Source organism: Epinephelus lanceolatus, chromosome 22 (assembly GCF_041903045.1).
Source record: "Epinephelus lanceolatus isolate andai-2023 chromosome 22, ASM4190304v1, whole genome shotgun sequence".
In the NCBI taxonomy this organism is placed as follows: domain Eukaryota; kingdom Metazoa; phylum Chordata; class Actinopteri; order Perciformes; family Serranidae; genus Epinephelus; species Epinephelus lanceolatus.
The window spans coordinates 7,514,251-7,535,323 of NC_135755.1; the positions used below are offsets into that span (position 1 = coordinate 7,514,251).

The 21,073-nt window shown below is 40.2% G+C and overlaps 3 protein-coding genes across 5 annotated transcripts in view; 2 read left to right on the forward strand and 1 right to left on the reverse strand.

Annotated features, from left to right (window-relative positions):
- Nucleotides 1-893: 893 nt before the first annotated feature.
- On the reverse strand, nt 894-20,887 carry LOC144459862 (uncharacterized). The gene is made up of 6 exons (XM_078164652.1): nt 20,645-20,887; nt 19,978-20,033; nt 4,858-5,217; nt 2,908-4,642; nt 1,863-1,918; nt 894-1,401 (listed from the first exon to the last, which is right to left on the reverse strand). The coding sequence occupies exons 2-4, from the start codon at nt 20,024-20,026 to the stop codon at nt 4,524-4,526; spliced, it is 528 nt and encodes a 175-aa protein (XP_078020778.1). The 5' UTR covers nt 20,027-20,033; nt 20,645-20,887; the 3' UTR covers nt 894-1,401; nt 1,863-1,918; nt 2,908-4,523.
- LOC144459860 (uncharacterized) overlaps nt 5,744-21,073 on the forward strand; it is a 64,413-nt gene continuing 49,083 nt past the window's right edge. The window contains exons 1-4 of one of the 3 annotated variants that reach the window (XM_078164648.1): nt 5,744-5,833; nt 6,823-6,878; nt 13,616-13,969; nt 14,116-14,581. In XM_078164648.1, the coding sequence (XP_078020774.1) occupies nt 6,830-6,878; nt 13,616-13,969; nt 14,116-14,336 (624 nt within the window). In that variant the 5' untranslated portion in view covers nt 5,744-5,833; nt 6,823-6,829 and the 3' untranslated portion in view covers nt 14,337-14,581. Of the gene's footprint in view, nt 5,834-6,822; nt 6,879-13,292; nt 13,347-13,615; nt 13,970-14,115; nt 14,582-21,073 lie in introns of those variants that run through there. The other 2 variants (XM_078164649.1, XR_013488654.1) reach the window with 2 other exon arrangements.
- LOC144459863 (uncharacterized) lies at nt 7,154-8,306 on the forward strand. The gene is made up of 2 exons (XM_078164653.1): nt 7,154-7,507; nt 7,723-8,306. The coding sequence occupies exons 1-2, from the start codon at nt 7,313-7,315 to the stop codon at nt 7,831-7,833; spliced, it is 306 nt and encodes a 101-aa protein (XP_078020779.1). The 5' UTR covers nt 7,154-7,312; the 3' UTR covers nt 7,834-8,306.

Consider the following 21,073-nt stretch of genomic DNA (forward strand, 5'->3'; position numbering starts at 1 on the left):
CTCTTTTGCTGCTCTGAAGAGAAATCCACCAGAAGGATGAAGACAGAACTGGTTCTTGTGTTGGAGAATGATGCCGAGCTGGAAAGTTTGAATCTGATGCAGATTAAAACTAATGCAGCTGGGTTCATGGTGGATTTGTACTGTCATTGATTCAATGATCCACGTGATGTTTTTCTTTTTACAGAACGTGTTTTATGTCAGAAGAACTAAAGTAAGAGTAGCTGCACAGTGTTAAACCTTTTATAGTCTTTTTGGAATAAAGATAAATAAAAATGTTGCTGTTTGGATTTTTGTCTGAGCATTTTTTCAGTGGTTGAAATAAATCACCAAATGACATCATGAACATTTAACTGTCTGTTATTAACTGTGTGTTATTAACTGTCCTTCTTTCATTGTGTGTGAGCTGAGTGAAAAGCTCTGAGCTGCTAACTGGTGTATTAATGACAAAGAGCAGCAGAGGGAGCTCTTTGCTTTTTATTTGAATTACTGTAATATCAGCATAAAACATGACTTATGTCTGATCAAAATGTCTGCGGGAAGTAAAAGTTTCAACAGAGATTCATGTGTTGTTCCTTGAATTGTCCGTTTTACAGCAGATGCTGTGGCGGACTCTTCATCTGCATTAATACCTTAGTTTACCCCTTTATAGAAATGTAATAATTAAACTCAACCAGAAACACTCAATAAACACCTTTAACACGGTCACAGAACTGTTTGCTTCCCCCGTCACACACCTGCTGCTCATCACCTGCACCTCACCCGTATTATCTGCGTTTACCTGCTCTAATGCGCCACCCCGTGTACAAACAGCAAACTGCACCTACTGACATTGTTTAACATTATTGAAACATGAATCAAAACCAAATACAAAGAATGTTATTGCGACTCAAACACTCTTATAAATATAGATTTATTTACAATATGTACACATTATAAACTGAACACAATACATTTTACATTATAACAATAACCATCAGTGGGCAGAAGATTATTAATGAACGTACAATTGTCTCAGAATTCTGTCGTCTTGTTGATTCAAGAATGTTTTTAAGACACATGATTGATAACAGCTGCTGCATAAAAATATATATTTCACATCACATGTAGTTTCTGACACACATGTTGGAGGGAGAGAGTCTCAGAGTTTGTCTGGTGTTTTTAGGACCATGACTTTGATAACAAACTGTTTCCTCTCATCATCTGATGAACTTTTCTTAAATCCTCCACTGGAGTCTGAGTACAAATCTTGTTTTCTGGACTGAAGGTGAATTAATACACAGAGATAAACACTCAGTAGAGCTGCTGTTGCCAGTCCACAGTAAAGGCCGATCCTTCCTCGACTCTCTGGCTGTGGATGACTTGTTGTGTTTGGTGTCTGAGGTTCAGGTCGATCCCTCGCTGCTGTAAAGAGACCAAACAAATCTGTGTCATTCATGTGAAGAAAAAATATTTGACTAACAAAGAAAACTAAATATCCACAACAGATTAAGTTGTAACATATTTCACAGATACTGCAAGAAGGTAAGGATTGTTGATAACACAAGTTCACAACACTTTTCTTCTCAGGTTCTTATTTACTGACTACAAATGTTCATGTTGAGGAAACAGAGAGGGAAAGTGAGGAGCAGACAAAGTGACAACTTTAACATGTGAGCCTTTAAACTCCATCTATAGATGTTGGTGTGGAGAGTTTGACTGATTGACTGAATAACAGTGTGCTCTTATTTAGAACAGAGCTGGAAGGCTGCAAAACTAAAGAGCTGAAAGATACCACAGGTAATACATGATAGCAAAAATCAACAGTCTGACAGTGTGTTTAGTCTTTAGTGTTTGTGGATAATAAAGTGAAGGTGTAAACTAACCACAGACACAGGAGGTCAGGTTGATGAGCAGCAGGATGATGCACATCATCTTCTCCCTGTGAGAGGAGACAGAGGTGAAGAGTCACAAACACATGACATCAAAGTTCACTTATTCCAGGTGACACAGAGACAATCTACAGTCTGTCTTTAGTCATCACAATACTCCTTTGTATTTATTATCCTGATTATCACACATAACTGATGGACACCAGGCATCAGCACTAAAAACTATGTCAACTACAACCACAGCAATGTAAAGCTTATTTGTTCTCCTGCACACATGTAGGCCTGACTTTTCAAAGAACAAAAGCTGCAGTAATATATTTCTGACACAAGATGGCGCCAGTGCTTAAAGTCAATGAGTGCTCTCCTAGCAGCAGGTGAATGGGACTTGTTGGTGACTGAGGAGTCCTCTGGACTGTCTCTGACTTCTCACAGACTGACGACACAGTTTGAGTGCTAAAAGGTCAAACACCAAAAACATGTTCAAGTCAGGACTGACTCCTTATTATCAGGAGTTTCTCTTTACTCAACCAGTTAGGAGCTACTTTAAGCTTTAGGATGGATGTTGTGTGAATATGAGCCAGGAGTGCAGAAAATCCTAAAGTGTGAACCTGCAGCTCAGATAAACATGTTCCATGAGTCAATGTGCCTGCATATAAAGGAAAGAGAATCAAAGTGCAAATAAAGCTGTCAAGTGAATTCTATGAAATGAAAATAAATGCTGTGCTCCCTTATAAACAATAGACAAGAGAAAATATTCAAAGTTAAAGACAAATAGAAAGTGTGTCTCTTTCCTAAATGTTGCAGCTGTTGTTTAAAGTCACATAGAGGAGCTTTTTAGGTGGATCAGCTTTTAGGATGATCTGTCTTCAATCAATCACATGTCTGTTAAAGTCTTGTTGTTGAATTGTCTCTTTACTGAGAGAAGCCAGCACATTATTATCTGTTAACATCTTGTCTAATCCACCAATCCTCACACAGGAAATCTGTACAACAGGATTCACATCATGACAACACCAACATCAACACATTCACACATTACCTTGGATGGCTTCAGTAAATTGTGAAAGCTGTGAAAAGGGACAACAGCGTTCCTTGAGTTGATGTCACAAGTCCTTCATCCACATCAACTGTCATTGCGCTACCGAATTTTGCATCTGATACTAATATTCACCCGTTACGAACATGACACCTCATACGCCTGTGCTTTGACACATGCATCAGGCAAGTGGGCAATACCCATTACTAACACCAAGCACACAGAGCGCCGTGGGCTCGTTGCCAATCCTTCATGAGCACGAGTCTTTGGCTCATACACAATGTTATTGGCATTACGAAAGCCAGCGGAATTGGAATTGTAGTTCATTGGCTTTTGCCGGTGTAGAAAAAGCACACACATCAACATTCCACTACCTGTGGTGGTAACACTGAGTCACCACATAGACCGGTCCTACCACACAGAGTCCCGGTGTGGCATTAAAGTCCCTCATTGGTTCATGTTGTGAGTGTTAGTTGAAGTCTTCCTCTAAATCTCTCTGAGTCTTCATATTAAAATCATAAAGTGAAGGCAGCTGCACTTTTCACAAGCAGCTTCTCTCCACCGACCACAGTGCATGATGGGAAACTCTCTGCTCTCCACTAATCTAATCAAGTTGAATCCAAACTTTTCTTTATGTTTCACTGTAAAGATGATTTGATTAGACTTATTGAAGGATTATTATCTTCATAAATACAAAGTGACTAAAAGTCTCTCAGCTGATTGAGTCTGTCACGAGTTGAGCTGATGAAGTTACAAACACATAGCAGACAGATAACTGCATTAGTTAACGAGGTGCAGCACACCTGCCATGGAGGAGGTGCTGAAGAGCTCCTGTGCCTGCAGCAGAGGAGAGAGGCCTGTGGTGTGTGGACTGCTGGTCCTGCTGCCTCTCACTCTGGGATTTTTGTTCTCTTGTTTGCTTGTTTCCATTCTAATAAATCCCACTGATTATTGTGGGTCAGTGTTGGAGTCTTGGCCACCTAAGGGTGGGGTGTAACATGTTTCTGCCACAGGATGGTGCCAGTGGTTAAACTAAATGAGTGCTCTCCTACAAATCTTCATCACTTTCTTCCTCTTTTCACCTGAATACCATCAACATTAACACTGTTTGTACTGAGAATGTAAACCATTGATATACATGTGGTGTCTTTGGTATTTATGGAAAGTTGACTTGATCAAATTCACTTTATAACAGTGAGGATTAAAGAGTTTACAGTTTTGTGCCTCACATGTTCTTTCATTACATTTCTTTGTTTCTGTGGTTGTAGAAAAACACCACGTCACATTATAAAGTTATTTCCTCATCATTAATGCAACATGTAAAGCAGTAATTTGTAACTGTTTTCAGAGGCAATAAAGTTCATTATAATTAACTTTGTTGTTGTTGTTGAATTCTTTTAGTTCTTGAAAACACACAGTTGTCTGATATGAACAGATTTACACACTTCTGACACAGATGTTGGAGGGAGAGAGTCTCAGAGTTTGTCTGGTGTTTTTAGGACCATGACTTTGATAACAAACTGTTTCCTCTCATCATCTGATGAACTTTTCTTAAATCCTCCACTGGAGTCTGAGTACAAATCTTGTTTTCTGGACTGAAGGTGAATTAATACACAGAATCAAACACTCAGTAGAGCTGCTGCTGCCAGTCCATAGTAAAGTCCGATCCTTCCTCGACTCTCTGGCTGTGGACGACATGCTGTGTTTGGTGTCTGAGGTTCAGGTCGATCCCTCGCTGCTGTAAAGAGACCAAACAAATCTGTGTCATTCATGTGAAGAAAAAACATTTGACTAACAAAGAAAACTAAATATCCACAACAGATTAAGTTGTAACATATTTCACAGATACTGCAAGAAGGTGAGGATTGTTGATAACACAAGTTCACAACACTTTTCTTCTCAGGTTCTTATTTATCATAAACTTGTTCATAAAGTTCCACTGAATCAACTTACCAGTGACATTGAGCCGACATGAAGCAGAGTTCCTCCCATACTTTGTGAGCACTTCACACATATACAGTCCTGAGTCATCAGTCCTGAGTCTGGACACATGAAGTCTGAGTCGTCCCTCTCTGAGGACGTCTTTGTCACACTGGACTCGTCCTGTAAACTGTTCATCCTGAGACTCTGGGACCTCAACACCTCCATGTAGACGAAACAGGACTGAGGCTCTGAGATCAGTTAACAGTTGACAGTAGATATAAAGGGAGTGGAGGGAGCTGTTAGTTTTGGTTGTGAAGGTGAATTCCAGTGTGATGTTGTGGTTCTCCTCTGCCTGATAGGAGGTCTGTGTCACATTGACTACAAATGTTCCTGTTGAGGAGACAGAGAGGGAAAGTGAGGAGCAGACAAAGTGACAACTTTAATATGTGAGCCTTTAAACTCCATCTATAGATGTTTGTGTGGAGAGTTTGACTGATTGACTGAATAACAGTGTGCTCTTATTTAGAACAAAGCTGGAAGGCTGCAAAACTAAAGAGCTGAAAGATACCACAGGTAATACATGATAGCAAAAATCAACAGTCTGACAGTGTGTTTAGTCTTTAGTGTTTGTGGATAATAAAGTGAAGGTGTAAACTAACCACAGACACAGGAGGTCAGGAGGCAGCAGGATGATGCACATCATCTTCTCCCTGTGAGAGGAGACAGAGGTGAAGAGTCACAAACACATGACATCAAAGTTCACTTATTCCAGGTGACACAGAGACAATCTACAGTCTGTCTTTAGTCATCACAATACTCCTTTGTATTTATTATCCTGATTATCACACATAACTGATGGACACCAGGCATCAGCACTAAAAACTATGTCAACTACAACCACAGCAATGGAAAGCTCTTTTCATTGCACTGTCTGTGTGGAAATGCGCTCATCTGAGATCGAAGATTCTCTCATGTACAGATCGTCCCATGACTGAAGCCATCCAAGGTAATGTGTGAATGTGTTGATGTTGGTGTTGTCATGATGTGAATCCTGTTGTACAGATTTCCTATGTGAGGATTGGTGGATTAGACAAGATGTTAACAGATAATAATGTGCTGGCTTCTCTCAGTAAAGAGACAATTCAACAACAAGACTTTAACAGACATGTGATTGATTGAAGACAGATCATCCTAAAAGCTGATCCACCTAAAAAGCTCCTCTATGTGACTTTAAACAACAGCTGCAACATTTAGGAAAGAGACACACTTTCGATTTGTCTTTAACTTTGAATATTTTCTCTTGTCTATTGTTTATAAGGGAGCACAGCATTTATTTTCATTTCATAGAATTCACTTGACAGCTTTATTTGCACTTTGATTCTCTTTCCTTTATATGCAGGCACATTGACTCATGGAACATGTTTATCTGAGCTGCAGGTTCACACTTTAGGATTTTCTGCACTCCTGGCTCGTATTCACACAACATCCATCCTAAAGCTTAAAGTAGCTCCTAACTGGTTGAGTAAAGAGAAACTCCTGATAATAAGGAGTCAGTCCTGACTTGAACATGTTTTTGGTGTTTGACCTTTTAGCACTCAAACTGTGTCGTCAGTCTGTGAGAAGTCAGAGACAGTCCAGAGGACTCCTCAGTCACCAACAAGTCCCATTCACCTGCTGCTAGGAGAGCACTCATTGACTTTAAGCACTGGCGCCATCTTGTGTCAGAAATATATTACTGCAGCTTTTGTTCTTTGAAAAGTCAGGCCTACATGTGTGCAGGAGAACAAATAAGCTTTCCATTGCTGTGGTTGTAGTTGACATAGTTTTTAGTGCTGATGCCTGGTGTCCATCAGTTGTGTGTGGTAATCAGGATAATAAATACAAAGGAGTATTGTGATGACTAAAGACAGACTGTAGATTGTCTCTGTGTCACCTGGAATAAGTGAACTTTGATGTCATGTGTTTGTGACTCTTCACCTCTGTCTCCTCTCACAGGGAGAAGATGATGTGCATCATCCTGCTGCTCATCAACCTGACCTCCTGTGTCTGTGGTTAGTTTACACCTTCACTTTATTATCCACAAACACTAAAGACTAAACACACTGTCAGACTGTTGATTTTTGCTATCATGTATTACCTGTGGTATCTTTCAGCTCTTTAGTTTTGCAGCCTTCCAGCTTTGTTCTAAATAAGAGCACACTGTTATTCAGTCAATCAGTCAAACTCTCCACACAAACATCTATAGATGGAGTTTAAAGGCTCATATGTTAAAGTTGTCACTTTGTCTGCTCCTCACTTTCCCTCTCTGTCTACTCAACATGAACATTTGTAGTCAATGTGACACAGACCTCCTATCAGGCAGAGGAGAACCACAACATCACACTGGAATTCACCTTCACAACCAAACCTGACAGCTCCCTCCACTCCCTTTATATCTACTGTCAACTGTTAACTGATCTCAGAGCCTCAGTCCTGTTTCGTCTACATGGAGGTGTTGAGGTCCCAGAGTCTCAGGATGAACAGTTTACAGGACGAGTCCAGTGTGACAAAGACGTCCTCAGAGAGGGACGACTCAGACTTCATGTGTCCAGACTCAGGACTGATGACTCAGGACTGTACATGTGTGAAGTCGTCACAAAGTATGGGAGGAACTCTGCTTCATGTCGGCTCAATGTCACTGGTAAGTTGATTCAGTAGAACTTTATGAACAAGTTTATGATAAATAAGAACCTGAGAAGAAAAGTGTTGTGAACTTGTGTTATCAACAATCCTCACCTTCTTGCAGTATCTGTGAAATATGTTACAACTTAATCTGTTGTGGATATTTAGTTTTCTTTGTTAGTCAAATGTTTTTTCTTCACATGAATGACACAGATTTGTTTGGTCTCTTTACAGCAGCGAGGGATCGACCTGAACCTCAGACACCAAACACAACAAGTCGTCCACAGCCAGAGAGTCGAGGAAGGATCGGCCTTTACTGTGGACTGGCAGCAGCAGCTCTACTGAGTGTTTGATTCTGTGTATTAATTCACCTTCAGTCCAGAAAACAAGATTTGTGCTCAGACTCCAGTGGAGGATTTAAGAAAAGTTCATCAGATGATGAGAGGAAACAGTTTGATCAGGAATGTTATGGAGACAAAACTGTTAGAATTACATTTTATATCACAGAGACACAGAAAACGTGACGTTCACACTGACTGTCAGGTGATAAAACTGTATATCAGGACACATCAAACACACCAACAGGTAACCATAGCAACAGCTTTAATGCTTTACATGTCACACATGAGTAAAATGACTGCAAACAATCTGTGAGAGGTGATGATGATGTGAACTGAAGACTCTTCACATCTGCCTGTTGTGATGTGTGTGTCTCTGTGTCGGACTCTGCTTTGCCTTCAAAGATTCTTTCACTAAATGACCTGATGAGAAAGGAAACATCTGTGCAGTTGTGTAGACGTTGAGTTGGTCAGAGGAACAGCCCATCAGGACTAACAGGACTCTGCTCTGTGAATGAGTCATCAGAGCACAGATCCACATTTGACTCTTAAACTCTGAGACTCTCTCCCTCCAAAGTCTGATTTAAGCACCAGAAATACTTGTTTATTGAACATTTGTTGCTTTTATATATTTATTTATTTATATTATTTATTTAATTGCTCAAATTCTTTCAAAACAGCATTATTCAATATATTATTACATTTATCATTGATCTCTATGTGCTGTTGTTTTTCTGTCAGAATAAAGTGTTACAATGAAAAGTTTCTTTTAATAAGGTCTTATAGTAAAGACCGTTTTATTGATCTCTGTGTGTTGTTGCCTTCATTGTTCATTGTGTCATTGTTACTAGTGTGCTCACTGATCCATTCAATGTTTTAAAGATGTCTTTATACATGTCCTGTGTGCAGCTTAAGCTAAGCACAGAGAGAGCAAAACTATCAGCACTGAATCAAATATAATACAGTTTGAACTTCACTCTCCTGTGGAGGTTTCACAAAGTAGCTTGAATGTAAAAACATCTATTTCCAACCTGATGTTGCTGCTGTAACATCCAAACAGCCTCCTCCTCTAGCACCAAGAGGAAAACCAAGAAGGAGGACAAATGTCTGGGCTCCAAACATTCTCGCCTCATCAGATATCCGTTACGTCTTCTCCCTGATACCTGGCCATTGTTGTTTTAGTTGAATTAAGTGCATACTGTTGTAATGCAGGACAAAGGGAATCTCTCAGATAAACTAACAGCAGAAGGTGTTTGTGATCATCAGTAACATTTAAAGAGCCTGATGGTCTAAATGATCACAGCTGTAACCTGCAGACAGGTGAGCATTTCTAAACAACAAGAGCTCCCTCTGCTGCTCTTTGTCATTAATACACCTGTTAGCAACAGGCAGATCTGAGGAGTCTTCAGTGAACACAAAGGCTTCATTGCATCCAAGTACATGATGAAGTGTAAAAGGAGGAAGAAGAACATTTATGGGTGGAAATGTTTTCACTCTTGGTTCCAGGCTTGCCTGAAATATCAGCTGCTGCAGACTCCAGTCAGGACCAGTCACAAAGGATTACATCATCATATGAGCTCAAGGTGACAAATGTTGGGAGGACCATCACCAGGTCAACTTGTGTAACATGTCACAGATGTAAACAGCCCACTGTATCAGCCAATAGCAGCGGCCTGTCAGGCTTTAATAGAGGAGGTGCAGCTGCTTTCCATTCAGGATTTTTTGAAACTGTCATATCTTATTATTCTGTTATTAAAACTGCTTTACATTTTCTGAAGAGTGCATTATGACTTGTTTAGGACTCGAATCTCAAGGTGTATGACTCGGGACCTGACTCGTGTTTTGCCTGTCTTGATTTGGGACTTGAGTGCAGAAACTTGAGCCTGACTTTCAGACAGTGACTTCATCCCACCCCACTCTGCCACATGCCACAGGCTCATGATCTACTGCAGTGTGCAGTTAAATGGTTCTAGTGGCAGCATGTGCAGTGGGGTCAAGAGTCAATCCAAAATGTAGCTAAGAAATATGTTACTATACTGAAAAACATTTGCATCATATCATACTGTACATCATGCATGATAATGTATGCATATAAAAAGAAATGTTCCAGAGTTTGATATAAAAACTTTTATTTTTGTATCAGAAATGACAGAATAAAATGTGCTGGTGGATGGGTCCAACAAACACAGTTTATTTTGAAAGAGACTGTGTGTAAACGGTTCATTCATAACAGTAACAGCAGCCTCATGACAGAGAGAGGTATATGAGTAGTGATTCGTAAAAGACTACTGTATTACAGTAACCTAATATTGGTCATTTGAGGTAGTCAGACCAAATCTGACAACTTTAAAAACAACAGAAAGGATGGCTTAAACCAGTGGTTCTCAATTGGTGGGTCACGGTCCAAAACTGGGTCAAGGGTCCATTCTGAATGGGCCCCAAGTGCAGTTTTATGCTGCACAGTGACGGCAACGGACTGCTACTTGACAGAGACAGCAAACTATATGTTCATGAGATGGCCAAACACAAGGACCTTCAACTAATAACTGAGGAGAAATATAAACCCTGTGGCTGGACCAGTTGGGAACCACTGGCTTTCTTGGCCACTCCTTCCTCTCAGTCACACACTGCCTCTCTCTCTCTCACACACACACACCTCCCTCACACTCTCTGACTTTCACTTTCACTTTCTCACGTTGTCCTTAAAGCAGCCTGAAGGTGGCAGCAAAGGATCACTAGGCTACTTGGGACTGTACATTTAGTACATGTAGTCACGCTCTTTGGGCCATTCTTGAACAGTTTCTGCTGTGTGACATGACTTGATTATAGATTATGACATTTCCAAAATGATCAGTTTATAGGAAATAATCACGTGACATTTATCTATTGATTGTAGAAAATGACATTGTTTGTACATGTATTCATATTGAATCCAGTCATTCTACATGTCTCTATGAATGTGTTTGAAACTTGAGTTGGAGCATCCATCACAGTGAACATCATGTCTCATCATGTGTTATACTGTTGCTGTCACAGCTGTGTGCTCATGCAGTTCAAAGTGCACACTGAGTAGCACACAAACACATTCAATATGGAAAGTTCCAACTTTGAATCATGCACTGTTTTAATGTGACGTTTTCTAATCATGTGTTGAGATCCACACTTATATTTTGGATGTATAAACCTGTAGGACTCAACCCCACAACACTGAAATGACACATTTGAAGCTTTGATTCAAGTATTGATTTGTGTTTTTATTGTTATTGATGATTTTTAAATTGTTTCCTAAGTTCAGCTGAATGTTTTTATTCTGTTGCAAGAATGTTTTACTGACAAGTTGAATCACTCAGTGAATGTGAGTCACTCTTAATTCAAATACGAAGCAAAGAGCTCCCTCTGCTGCTCTTTGTCATTAATACACCTGTTAGCAGCTCAGAGCTTTTCACTCAGCTCACACACAATGAAAGAAGGACAGTTAATAACAGTTAATAACAGACAGTAAAATGTTCATGATGTCATTTGGTGATTTATTTCAACCACAGAAAAAATGCTCAGACAAAAATGGAAACAGCAACATTTTTATTTATGTTTATTTTCAAAAGATGACAACATATTTAACAGTGTGCTGCTACTCTTGACAACATGAACATGGACCTGGACGTGGTCTGGGTCATCCTGAACAAGCATTTTGTTTAGTGGAAGGTAAAAGATTATTTATTGTTGATCATTTCAATTTAGAGCTCCTTTTAAAAAGAGTAGAGGAGAAAAACTTCAATATTTTGTGACTGAAAGTCATATAATGTGCAATACAGTGCACTGTTTATTTGGTATATCAATGAGAGAAACAGGGGAGAAAGCATTGCTCACAAACGTCTCTGTCACCACCCGTACCGTAATACCACGAATAGACAAGCATCAAACGGATTATGACGGTAGACTGACCTGGACATCTGACATGATCGCAGCTATTTTCTAATCTGCGTCGACGGTGAATTCAAATGTTGCTCAGTCAAACTAACAACAGTAAATGAAGCACAGCTGATGGACACAATTAAAAAAAGACAAAGGCTGAATTATACAATATGTTTGACTTACTTAGGTGTTTGAAGACGAGAGCTGTCCCCCTGTCTGTCTCCTGGACACTAAATGTTTGACATGAGGAAGTATCTGTTTGTAACTTCATCAGCTCAACTCGTGACAGACTCAATCAGCTGAGAGACTTTTAGTCACTTTGTATTTATGAAGATAATAATCCTTCAATAAGTCTAATCAAATCATCTTTACAGTGAAACATAAAGAAAAGTTTGTATTCAACTTGATTAGATTAGTGGAGAGCAGAGAGTTTCCCATCATGCACTGTGGTCGGTGGAGAGAAGCTGCTTGTGAAAAGTGCAGCTGCCTTCACTTTATGATTTTAATATGAAGACTCAGAGAGATTTAGAGGAAGACTTCAACTAACACTCACAACATGAACCAATGAGGGACTTTAATGCCACACCGGGACTCAACCATCGACGACTCCCCTGTATGATGTCTCGGTGTGTTATAACTTCAAATTTTTTGGCTCAGCTTTCTTTGCACATCTGAACATCTCTGATGGGCAGATAAGACCTTGTAAGACAGTGCGTTGTCTGTTATCGTCTGTTATCGTCTGCATGTGTATCAATTTAGTGCTAAGAACATGATAAGATGTGCCTGAAAAGAGTGGGATTATGAATGTGTTTGTACTTCTTAAAAATACAAGAGTCGGCAGCGCGTTGACAGTTTATGTGAATAGAGGACTCTTGACATCAACTCAGGGAATGCTGCTGTCCCTTTTTCACAGCTCTTAAAATTTCCTGAAGCCATCCAAGGTAATGTGTGAATGTGTTGATGTTGGTGTTGTCATGATGTGAATCCTGTTGTACAGATTTCCTATGTGAGGATTGGTGGATTAGACAAGATGTTAACAGATAATAATGTGCTGGCTTCTCTCAGTAAAGAGACAATTCAACAACAAGACTTTAACAGACATGTGATTGATTGAAGACAGATCATCCTAAAAGCTGATCCACCTAAAAAGCTCCTCTATGTGACTTTAAACAACAGCTGCAACATTTCGGAAAGAGACACACTTTCTATTTGTCTTTAACTTTGAATATTTTCTCTTGTCTATTGTTTATAAGGGAGCACAGCATTTATTTTCATTTCATAGAATTCACTTGACAGCTTTATTTGCACTTTGATTCTCTTTCCTTTATATGCAGGCACATTGACTCATGGAACATGTTTATCTGAGCTGCAGGTTCACACTTTAGGATTTTCTGCACTCCTGGCTCGTATTCACACAACATACTGTACTTTGCAGCCCACTGGCGCCACCTGTGGGCGAAAATATTACATGAAGGTTTAGAAAATTATTTAAATGAAATTAAAACTTTGATCTCATGTGTTTGTGACTCTTCACCTCTGTCTCCTCTCACAGGGAGAAGATGATGTGCATCATCCTGCTGCTCATCAACCTGCCCTCCTGTGTCTGTGGTTAGTTTACACCTTCACTTTATTATCCACAAACACTAAAGACTAAACACACTGTCAGACTGTTGATTTTTGCTATCATGTATTACCTGTGGTATCTTTCAGCTCTTTAGTTTTGCAGCCTTCCAGCTTTGTTCTAAATAAGAGCACACTGTTATTCAGTCAATCAGTCAAACTCTCCACACAAACATCTATAGATGGAGTTTAAAGGCTCACATGTTAAAGTTGTCACTTTGTCTGCTCCTCACTTTCCCTCTCTGTCTCCTCAACAGGAACATTTGTAGTCAATGTGACACAGACCTCCTATCAGGCAGAGGAGAACCACAACATCACACTGGAATTCACCTTCACAACCAAAACTGACAGCTCCCTCCACTCCCTTTATATCTACTGTCAACTGTTAACTGATCTCAGAGCCTCAGGTCTGTTTCATCTACATGGAGGTGTTGAGGTCCTAACAGATGAACAGTTTACAGGACGAGTCCAGTGTGACAAAGACGTCCTCAGAGAGGGACGACTCAGACTTCATGTGTCCAGACTCAGGACTGATGACTCGGGTCAGATCCTGTGTGATGTGGACACAAATTATGGCAGCAGCACTGCTACATGTCGGCTCAATGTCACTGGTAAGTTGATTCAGTAGAAGAACCAGAGGCTGTTTTTCTGTTTGAACTTGAAAAGATGCAGAATAGGATCATATTCCAGCTCTTTTTAAACTAAAAACAGGTTTTCTCCCTGTCAGTCTGCTGAGCTTATTTTCTGTCCTTTGCAGCAGCTGCTGATGAGCCCAAACCTCAGAGACCAACAGAGAGTCCACAACCAGAGAGTCCACAACCAGAGAGTCCACAACCAGAGAGTCGGGGAAGGATCGGCCTCTATGTTGGACTGACAGCAGCAGCTCTACTGACTCTCTGTGTCGGACTCTGTTTTGCCTTCAAAGCTCATTTTGCTAAATCTGCTGATAAGAGAGATCATTTCTGTGCAGTCGTGTAGACGTTGAGTTTGTCAGAGGAACAGCCCATCAGGACTAACAGGACTCTGTGTGGAGGACCCTCTGTGAATGAGTCATCAGAGCATAAAGTCATGGTCCTAAAAACACCAGACAAACTCTGAGACTCTCTCCCTCCAACATCTGTGTCAGAAACTACATGTGATGTGAAATATATATTTTTATGCAGCAGCTGTTATCAATCATGTGTCTTAAAAACATTCTTGAATCAACAAGACGACAGAATTCTGAGAGAAATGTACGTTCATTAATAATCTTCTGCTGACTGATGGTTATTGTTATAATGTAAAATGTATTGTGTTCAGTTTATAATGTGTACATAGTGTAAATAAATCTATATTTATAAGAGAAACCTTGTTATGACTCTTGTGTGTGTAAATCTGTTCATATCAGACAACTGTGTGTTTTCAAGAACTAAAAGAATTCAACAACAACAACAAAGATAATTATAATGAACTTTATTGCCTCTGAAAACAGTTACAAATTACTGCTTTACATGTTGCATTAATGATGAGGAAATAACTTTATAATGTGACGTGGTGTTTTTCTACAACCACAGAAACAAAGAAATGTAATGAAAGAACATGTGAGGCACAAAACTGTAAACTCTTTAATCCTCACTGTTATAAAGTGAATTTGATCAGGTCAACTTTCCATAAATACCAAAGACACCACATGTATATCAATGGTTTACATTCTCAGTACAAACAGTGTTAATGTTGATGGTATTCAGGTGAAAAGAGGAAGAAAGTGATGAAGATTTGTCAGAGAGCACTCATCTAGTTTAACCACTGGCGCCACCTTGTGGCAGAAACATGTTACACCCCACCCTTAGGCGGCCCTATGAGGCGACCCTATGACTCCAACACTGACCCACAATAATCAGTGGGATTTATTAGAATGCAAACAAGCAAGGACCAGCAGTCCACACACCACAGGCCTCTCTCCTCTGCTGCAGGCACAGGAGCTCTTCAGCACCTCCTCCATGGCAGGTGTGCTGCACCTCGTTAACTAATGCAGCACACCTGGGCAGATCTGCAAGAGAGGGAAAAGGGACAGCAGCAGAGAATACACACACACACACACACAGCTGTAACACCCCCACCCTTAAAACAATGAATAAATGGATGTCAGCTGCAGGAAGGGAGAGACCAAGTGAACATATGAGGCAGCTTTTATAGCCTGGTGTTGGGAAATGACAGTTAACATCACCTCACAAGTTCTGCTTAAACATCCTAACAGTCACCACCTGCACCAGTGTCTGGACAGTGTTTGGTCCAAGCACCAAAGACTTGAGCACAAATCATCTGTTAATCTGTTGCACCCATATTCTGTATTAAACTTTGTCTTTACTTCATCCGTCTGTGTCTCTCCTTATTGAAATGTGAGCAGCGTTGGTTGTCATAGAATCAACAGTAAATTCATTCTGTGATATCAGACTGTCAATTTAAAGCCCTGCCTTCAAAATGTTCCTGAACAGATGAGTAAAAAATTAATTTTAAGTAATGATAGTTCGACAGTAAAAACTTGGCATCAAGTCAAAAACTGGCATTTAAAGGGATAAAATTCTGAAAATAAATGAACATTTGGTAGTTATGATCAGGACTGACGTTTGTTGAAAAAATAACTCAGTAAAAGTGGAAAATTATGTATAATAATTTAAGGCAATTTTAGTATGGGGTATTTTTGTCAAGAGGAAATTTAAATTAAATTAAACAAAAAAAAACAAAAAAAATTAAAATTTCCATCTAAAAACATCAGTGAAATGTAAAAAAAGACATTTAAAGGGTTAAATGTAAAAAAAAGAATGATTATTTGGTAGCTATGATAAGAACTCATGGCAGTTTTTTTTTGATGCGGACCTTTTTGTCCATGAATGACACCAGAGGAACTTTTTTTAAAGGCTGCACTGGTGTTAAAAGCATCTTCACTTCAGTACAACTCATAATGTACTAATAATCTATTCCCTTTGCATCAACAGTGACTGTCATTACAGTACACCTGAAGTCTGAGCCAGCATCAGCAACAAGCTCACTGTTGTGAACATGTCAGGACAGGAACTAACAGCAGTGGCACCATGAAGACAACCAGCACAAACTCAGCTGCAGTGTTTCTGATTTCTCTGCTTCACTTGCTAACGTTACAGCAGGGCGGCAAACACAAGAGCCAGCTCTGTCCTCATCAGCCTGAGCTCTCTTCAGAGCCCAGCAGGGAGAAGCACCACATCAAGACAACTGAAACATTTGACTCAAAGGCTGGTGCACACAACTCCAAGGTCCAGAGCCGCCTCAGCAGGTAGAGTCTGCTTTGACCTTTCTTGTACAGTGCTGTTATGTGATTGGTCCGGTCCAATTTGTTGTTAAGATGAACACCCAGGTATTTATAAGATGTCACCATCTCAATGTCCTTTCCCTGGATGTTCACCGGTGTTGGGGGGAGGAGTCTGCGCCTGTGGAAATCCACCACCAGCTCTTTGGTTTTCCCCGCGTTGATCTGAAGGTGGCTCCTCAGGCACCAGTCCACAAAGTCCTGGTTCAGTTCTCTGTACTAGAAAATTAGTAGAAAATTCTCAGGCATCCAGGTTCTGGGAATCATAAGTGCTATATCACAGGCAACGGGACTTGCTTGAGTTCAGCTGTCTGTTATTTGCTGTCCCTCTGTCATTGTATGTGACCCTTCAGAAAGGCTCTGAGGAGCCAACACTGGTATTTATGATAATGACCACCAGAGGGAGCTCTTTACTGAAGTCTTGTTAAAGTACATTGTTGAGGATTTTTCCTAATAAATCGTTTTGGAATCAAAATAAATAAAAACTTTGCTATTTATAATTTTGTCTGAACATTTATATTCTGTGGTTGGAGTAAAACACCAGCTCACGTTATAATTTTTTCACAGAGTAATAAACACATGGGCTCATCATCGCATCGCTTGAACCACAAAGAATATTTCTTTATCTGCACATGCTCATTCATCCATCAGCCACAGGTCATGACATCAGTCGTAGAGGTCACACTCACACAATCATAGCCTATGTATTTGTTGTTGATGAACTCTGTTAGTTCTTAATCAATGTTTAGCATCTGCTATTAAAAATGTACACACAGAAGAGTCCTAACAATATATCTCTTTATTTACAACATGTACACATTATAAACTGTGCATTAATAAAGGCAGTGCATTGTGACAATATGCATTATAATACTGATGACTGACAACAGCTGGAGGGAGAACAGAGAGATCATTGACTGAAACCTCCTACAGCTGAGTCTGAATGATAAACACTGTTTACACTGACATTAGTTATTTCTGGTGGAATAACTTCATGAAACAAACCCAAAGAAACATGAACACCAGTTCATAGAAATACTGTTGGGGTAGCTAGCACACAGATGTGCTACTAAAAGGTGGAGCTGTGAACACTGCAGTCTGATTGGTCAGTAGAGGACGGTCACTCTGCTCAGGGCTGAGTTGTGTCTGGTTTTGAGGCTCATGTAACCACTGTTCATACTGTGGAGAGTTTTATTAGTAAACTGTAACTATAAAATGAAAGGATGTTTTGCTGCCTCTCACAGCAGCTGGAGTCTGAGAACAAATAACTTCATTCACTGGGCCGACTGCCGGAGACTTTTAAGGTGGAACGTTAACTTGTAATGTTACTCAATGCATGAGTTGATGACGTGAATCCATCAGCACACCTTAAATTTCACTGTGACAACTTTGACCATCACTTTAGTTTGTATATGACACACACTTTTAGTAATGAGTGGATCTGCAAGCGTTTATATAAATTAATTTCAGCCAGGTTATGTGAACTGTAGATATTCTAATCCTCACTTGGAGAAGAAGAAGAAAAGCATTGCAGAGTGTTGTTCCTGTGGGCTACAGCAACACTAAACCCCTGAGCTTGCCTGAGAAGGACGAAATGCACAAAGCTGCTGTTTTTAAATATCCCATGGAGAGAGACTCTCACTGCAGCCTGTTCTGTGGACGATAAACCAGGTGCACACTGATAAAGGAGGAAATACAGTGAGTGACTGTTTGCAGTGGAAACACGAGGGTCTAGGTACCATATCTGAGGGGTACCTTCAGTTCCAAAAATACCACACCGAAAGTGTCTTTCTGGTTACAGTCTGGACTGAGTGCGTCCATCACATAGCCACTGTGTGGCTTAGAGGGCACTTCTCCAGACGTATTCTAAAACAACTATAGGCTAAGCAGAATCCAAAACAGAGATACACTAGAGCTGTGGGTATTAGGCTAACAACGAAGACGATCATCCCCCAATCCTCTGGTTGTGGACTGTCTGATGGTGGAGTCTTTGTTGGTCTTTGAGATCTGGGCTCATCAGCAGCTGCTGCAAAGGACAGATAGTAAAATGTAAGTGACTGAAGCACAATCATTACTCAAACAGTGAAACAGGAAACAATTCAGCACCATTATGTGATTGGTTCACTACCTCACTGAGCTAAAACGTGCAGATTAAAGATGAAAGTGAAGTTTTACTTGATACAACTGTGAGCAGAAATTCAGCCAGACAAAACCTCCTAAAAGTTCTTTAATGTTTGAGTAACTGATTTAAATATCTAACCTTGTGCTACAACATCAAAAATCTAAACATTCTGTGCTTCAAGCTTCTCAGCCCTTAAATGAGCTTAACTTTGAGTCTAAATAAAATATAAACAGGTGAATAAAAAAAATTCAACCCCCGCTTGCTGTGGGGTTGCTGCTCGCTGTCAATGAGCAAAATGCCGTCTGCTTACAATCAGTCATTGTGAGGTGTCTTCCACTGTGCACAGGATTGTGGGTCAGAATAGCCTGGAAAAGCATGCACTGTGAAATGTGACCTGACACAGTGGAGCATCCTGGTGTTTTTGGCAAACTGCATTTGACATACCATGTGTTGGGACACAGGCCATTTTCTAGTATACTAAATGGTGTCGTTGTGTTGGTACTGGAACTCACAGTTAGTCTTTACTGAGTTACTGAATCAATTTACCAGTGACATTGAGCCGACATGTAGCAGCGCTCCCACCATAATGTGTGGACACATCACACATATACAGTCCTGAGTCATCAGTCCTGAATCTGGACACATGAAGTCTGAGTCGTCCCTCTCTGAGGACGTCTTTGTCACACTGGACTCGTCCTGTAAACTGTTCATCCTGAGACTCTGGGACCTCAACACCTCCATGTAGATGAAACAGGACTGAGGCTCTGAGATCAGTTAACAGTTCACAGTAGATAAAAAGGGACTTGAGGGAGTTGCCAGTTTTAGTCGTGAACATCCACTCCAGTGTGATGTTGTGGTTCTCCTCTGCCTGATAGGAGGTCTGTGTCACATTGACTACAAATGTTCCTGTTGAGGAGACAGAGAGGGAAAGTGAGGAGCAGACAAAGTGACAACTTTAACATGTGAGCCTTTAAACTCCATCTATAGATGTTTGTGTGGAGAGTTTGACTGATTGACTGAATAACAGTGTGCTCTTATTTACAACAAAGTTGGAAGGCTGCAAAACTAAAGAGCTGAAAGATACCACAGGTAATACATGATAGCAAAAATCAACAGTCTGACAGTGTGTTTAGTCTTTAGTGTTTGTGGATAATAAAGTGAAGGTGTAAACTAACCACAGACACAGGAGGTCAGGTTGATGAGCAGCAGGATGATGCACATCATCTTCTCCCTGTGAGAGGAGACAGAGGTGAAGAGTCACAAACACATGAGATCACAGTTTTAGTTTAATTTCAATAACTTTCTAAACCGCAGTAATATATTTCTGCCACAAGATGACGCCAGTGGGCTGCAAAGTACAGTATGTTGTGTGAATACGAGCCAGGAGTGCAGAAAATCCTAAAGTGTGAACCTGCAGCTCAGATAAACATGTTCCATGAGTCAATGTGCCTGCATATAAAGGAAAGAGAATCAAAGTGCAAATAAAGCTGTCAAGTGAATTCTATGAAATGAAAATAAATGCTGTGCTCCCTTATAAACAATAGACAAGAGAAAATATTCAAAGTTAAAGACAAATAGAAAGTGTGTCTCTTTCCTAAATGTTGCAGCTGTTGTTTAAAGTCACATAGAGGAGCTTTTTAGGTGGATCAGCTTTTAGGATGATCTGTCTTCAATCAATCACATGTCTGTTAAAGTCTTGTTGTTGAATTGTCTCTTTACTGAGAGAAGCCAGCACATTATTATCTGTTAACATCTTGTCTAATCCACCAATCCTCACATAGGAAATCTGTACAACAGGATTCACATCATGACAACACCAACATCAACACATTCACACAATACCTTAGACGGCTTCAGGAGAGTCCACTCTCGAAATTAAGTCATTGCTGACATGGGATGCTTTCATGAACAATAACAAGCGGAAATGTGCTCCTTACATTGACGGGGAAGAAGTATGGTGTATACCTTAATAACATTGCATCAGCCGTGCGTTCCATCAAGGAAATACACCAATGATCTCTCTACTTGTTGTAGGCCCCACCCCAAAAACATGGGAAGTTGTAAAGTGTCAGAGACATCATGATGGGCGGTCCTACATTACAAAATCATTCGTCAATTCATGTTGTGAGTGTTAGTTGAAGTCTTCCTCTAAATCTCTCTGAGTCTTCATATTAAAATCATAAAGTGAAGGCAGCTGCAGTTTTCACAAGCAGCTTCTCTCCACCGACCACAGTGCATGATGGGAAACTCTCTGCTCTCCACTAATCTAAT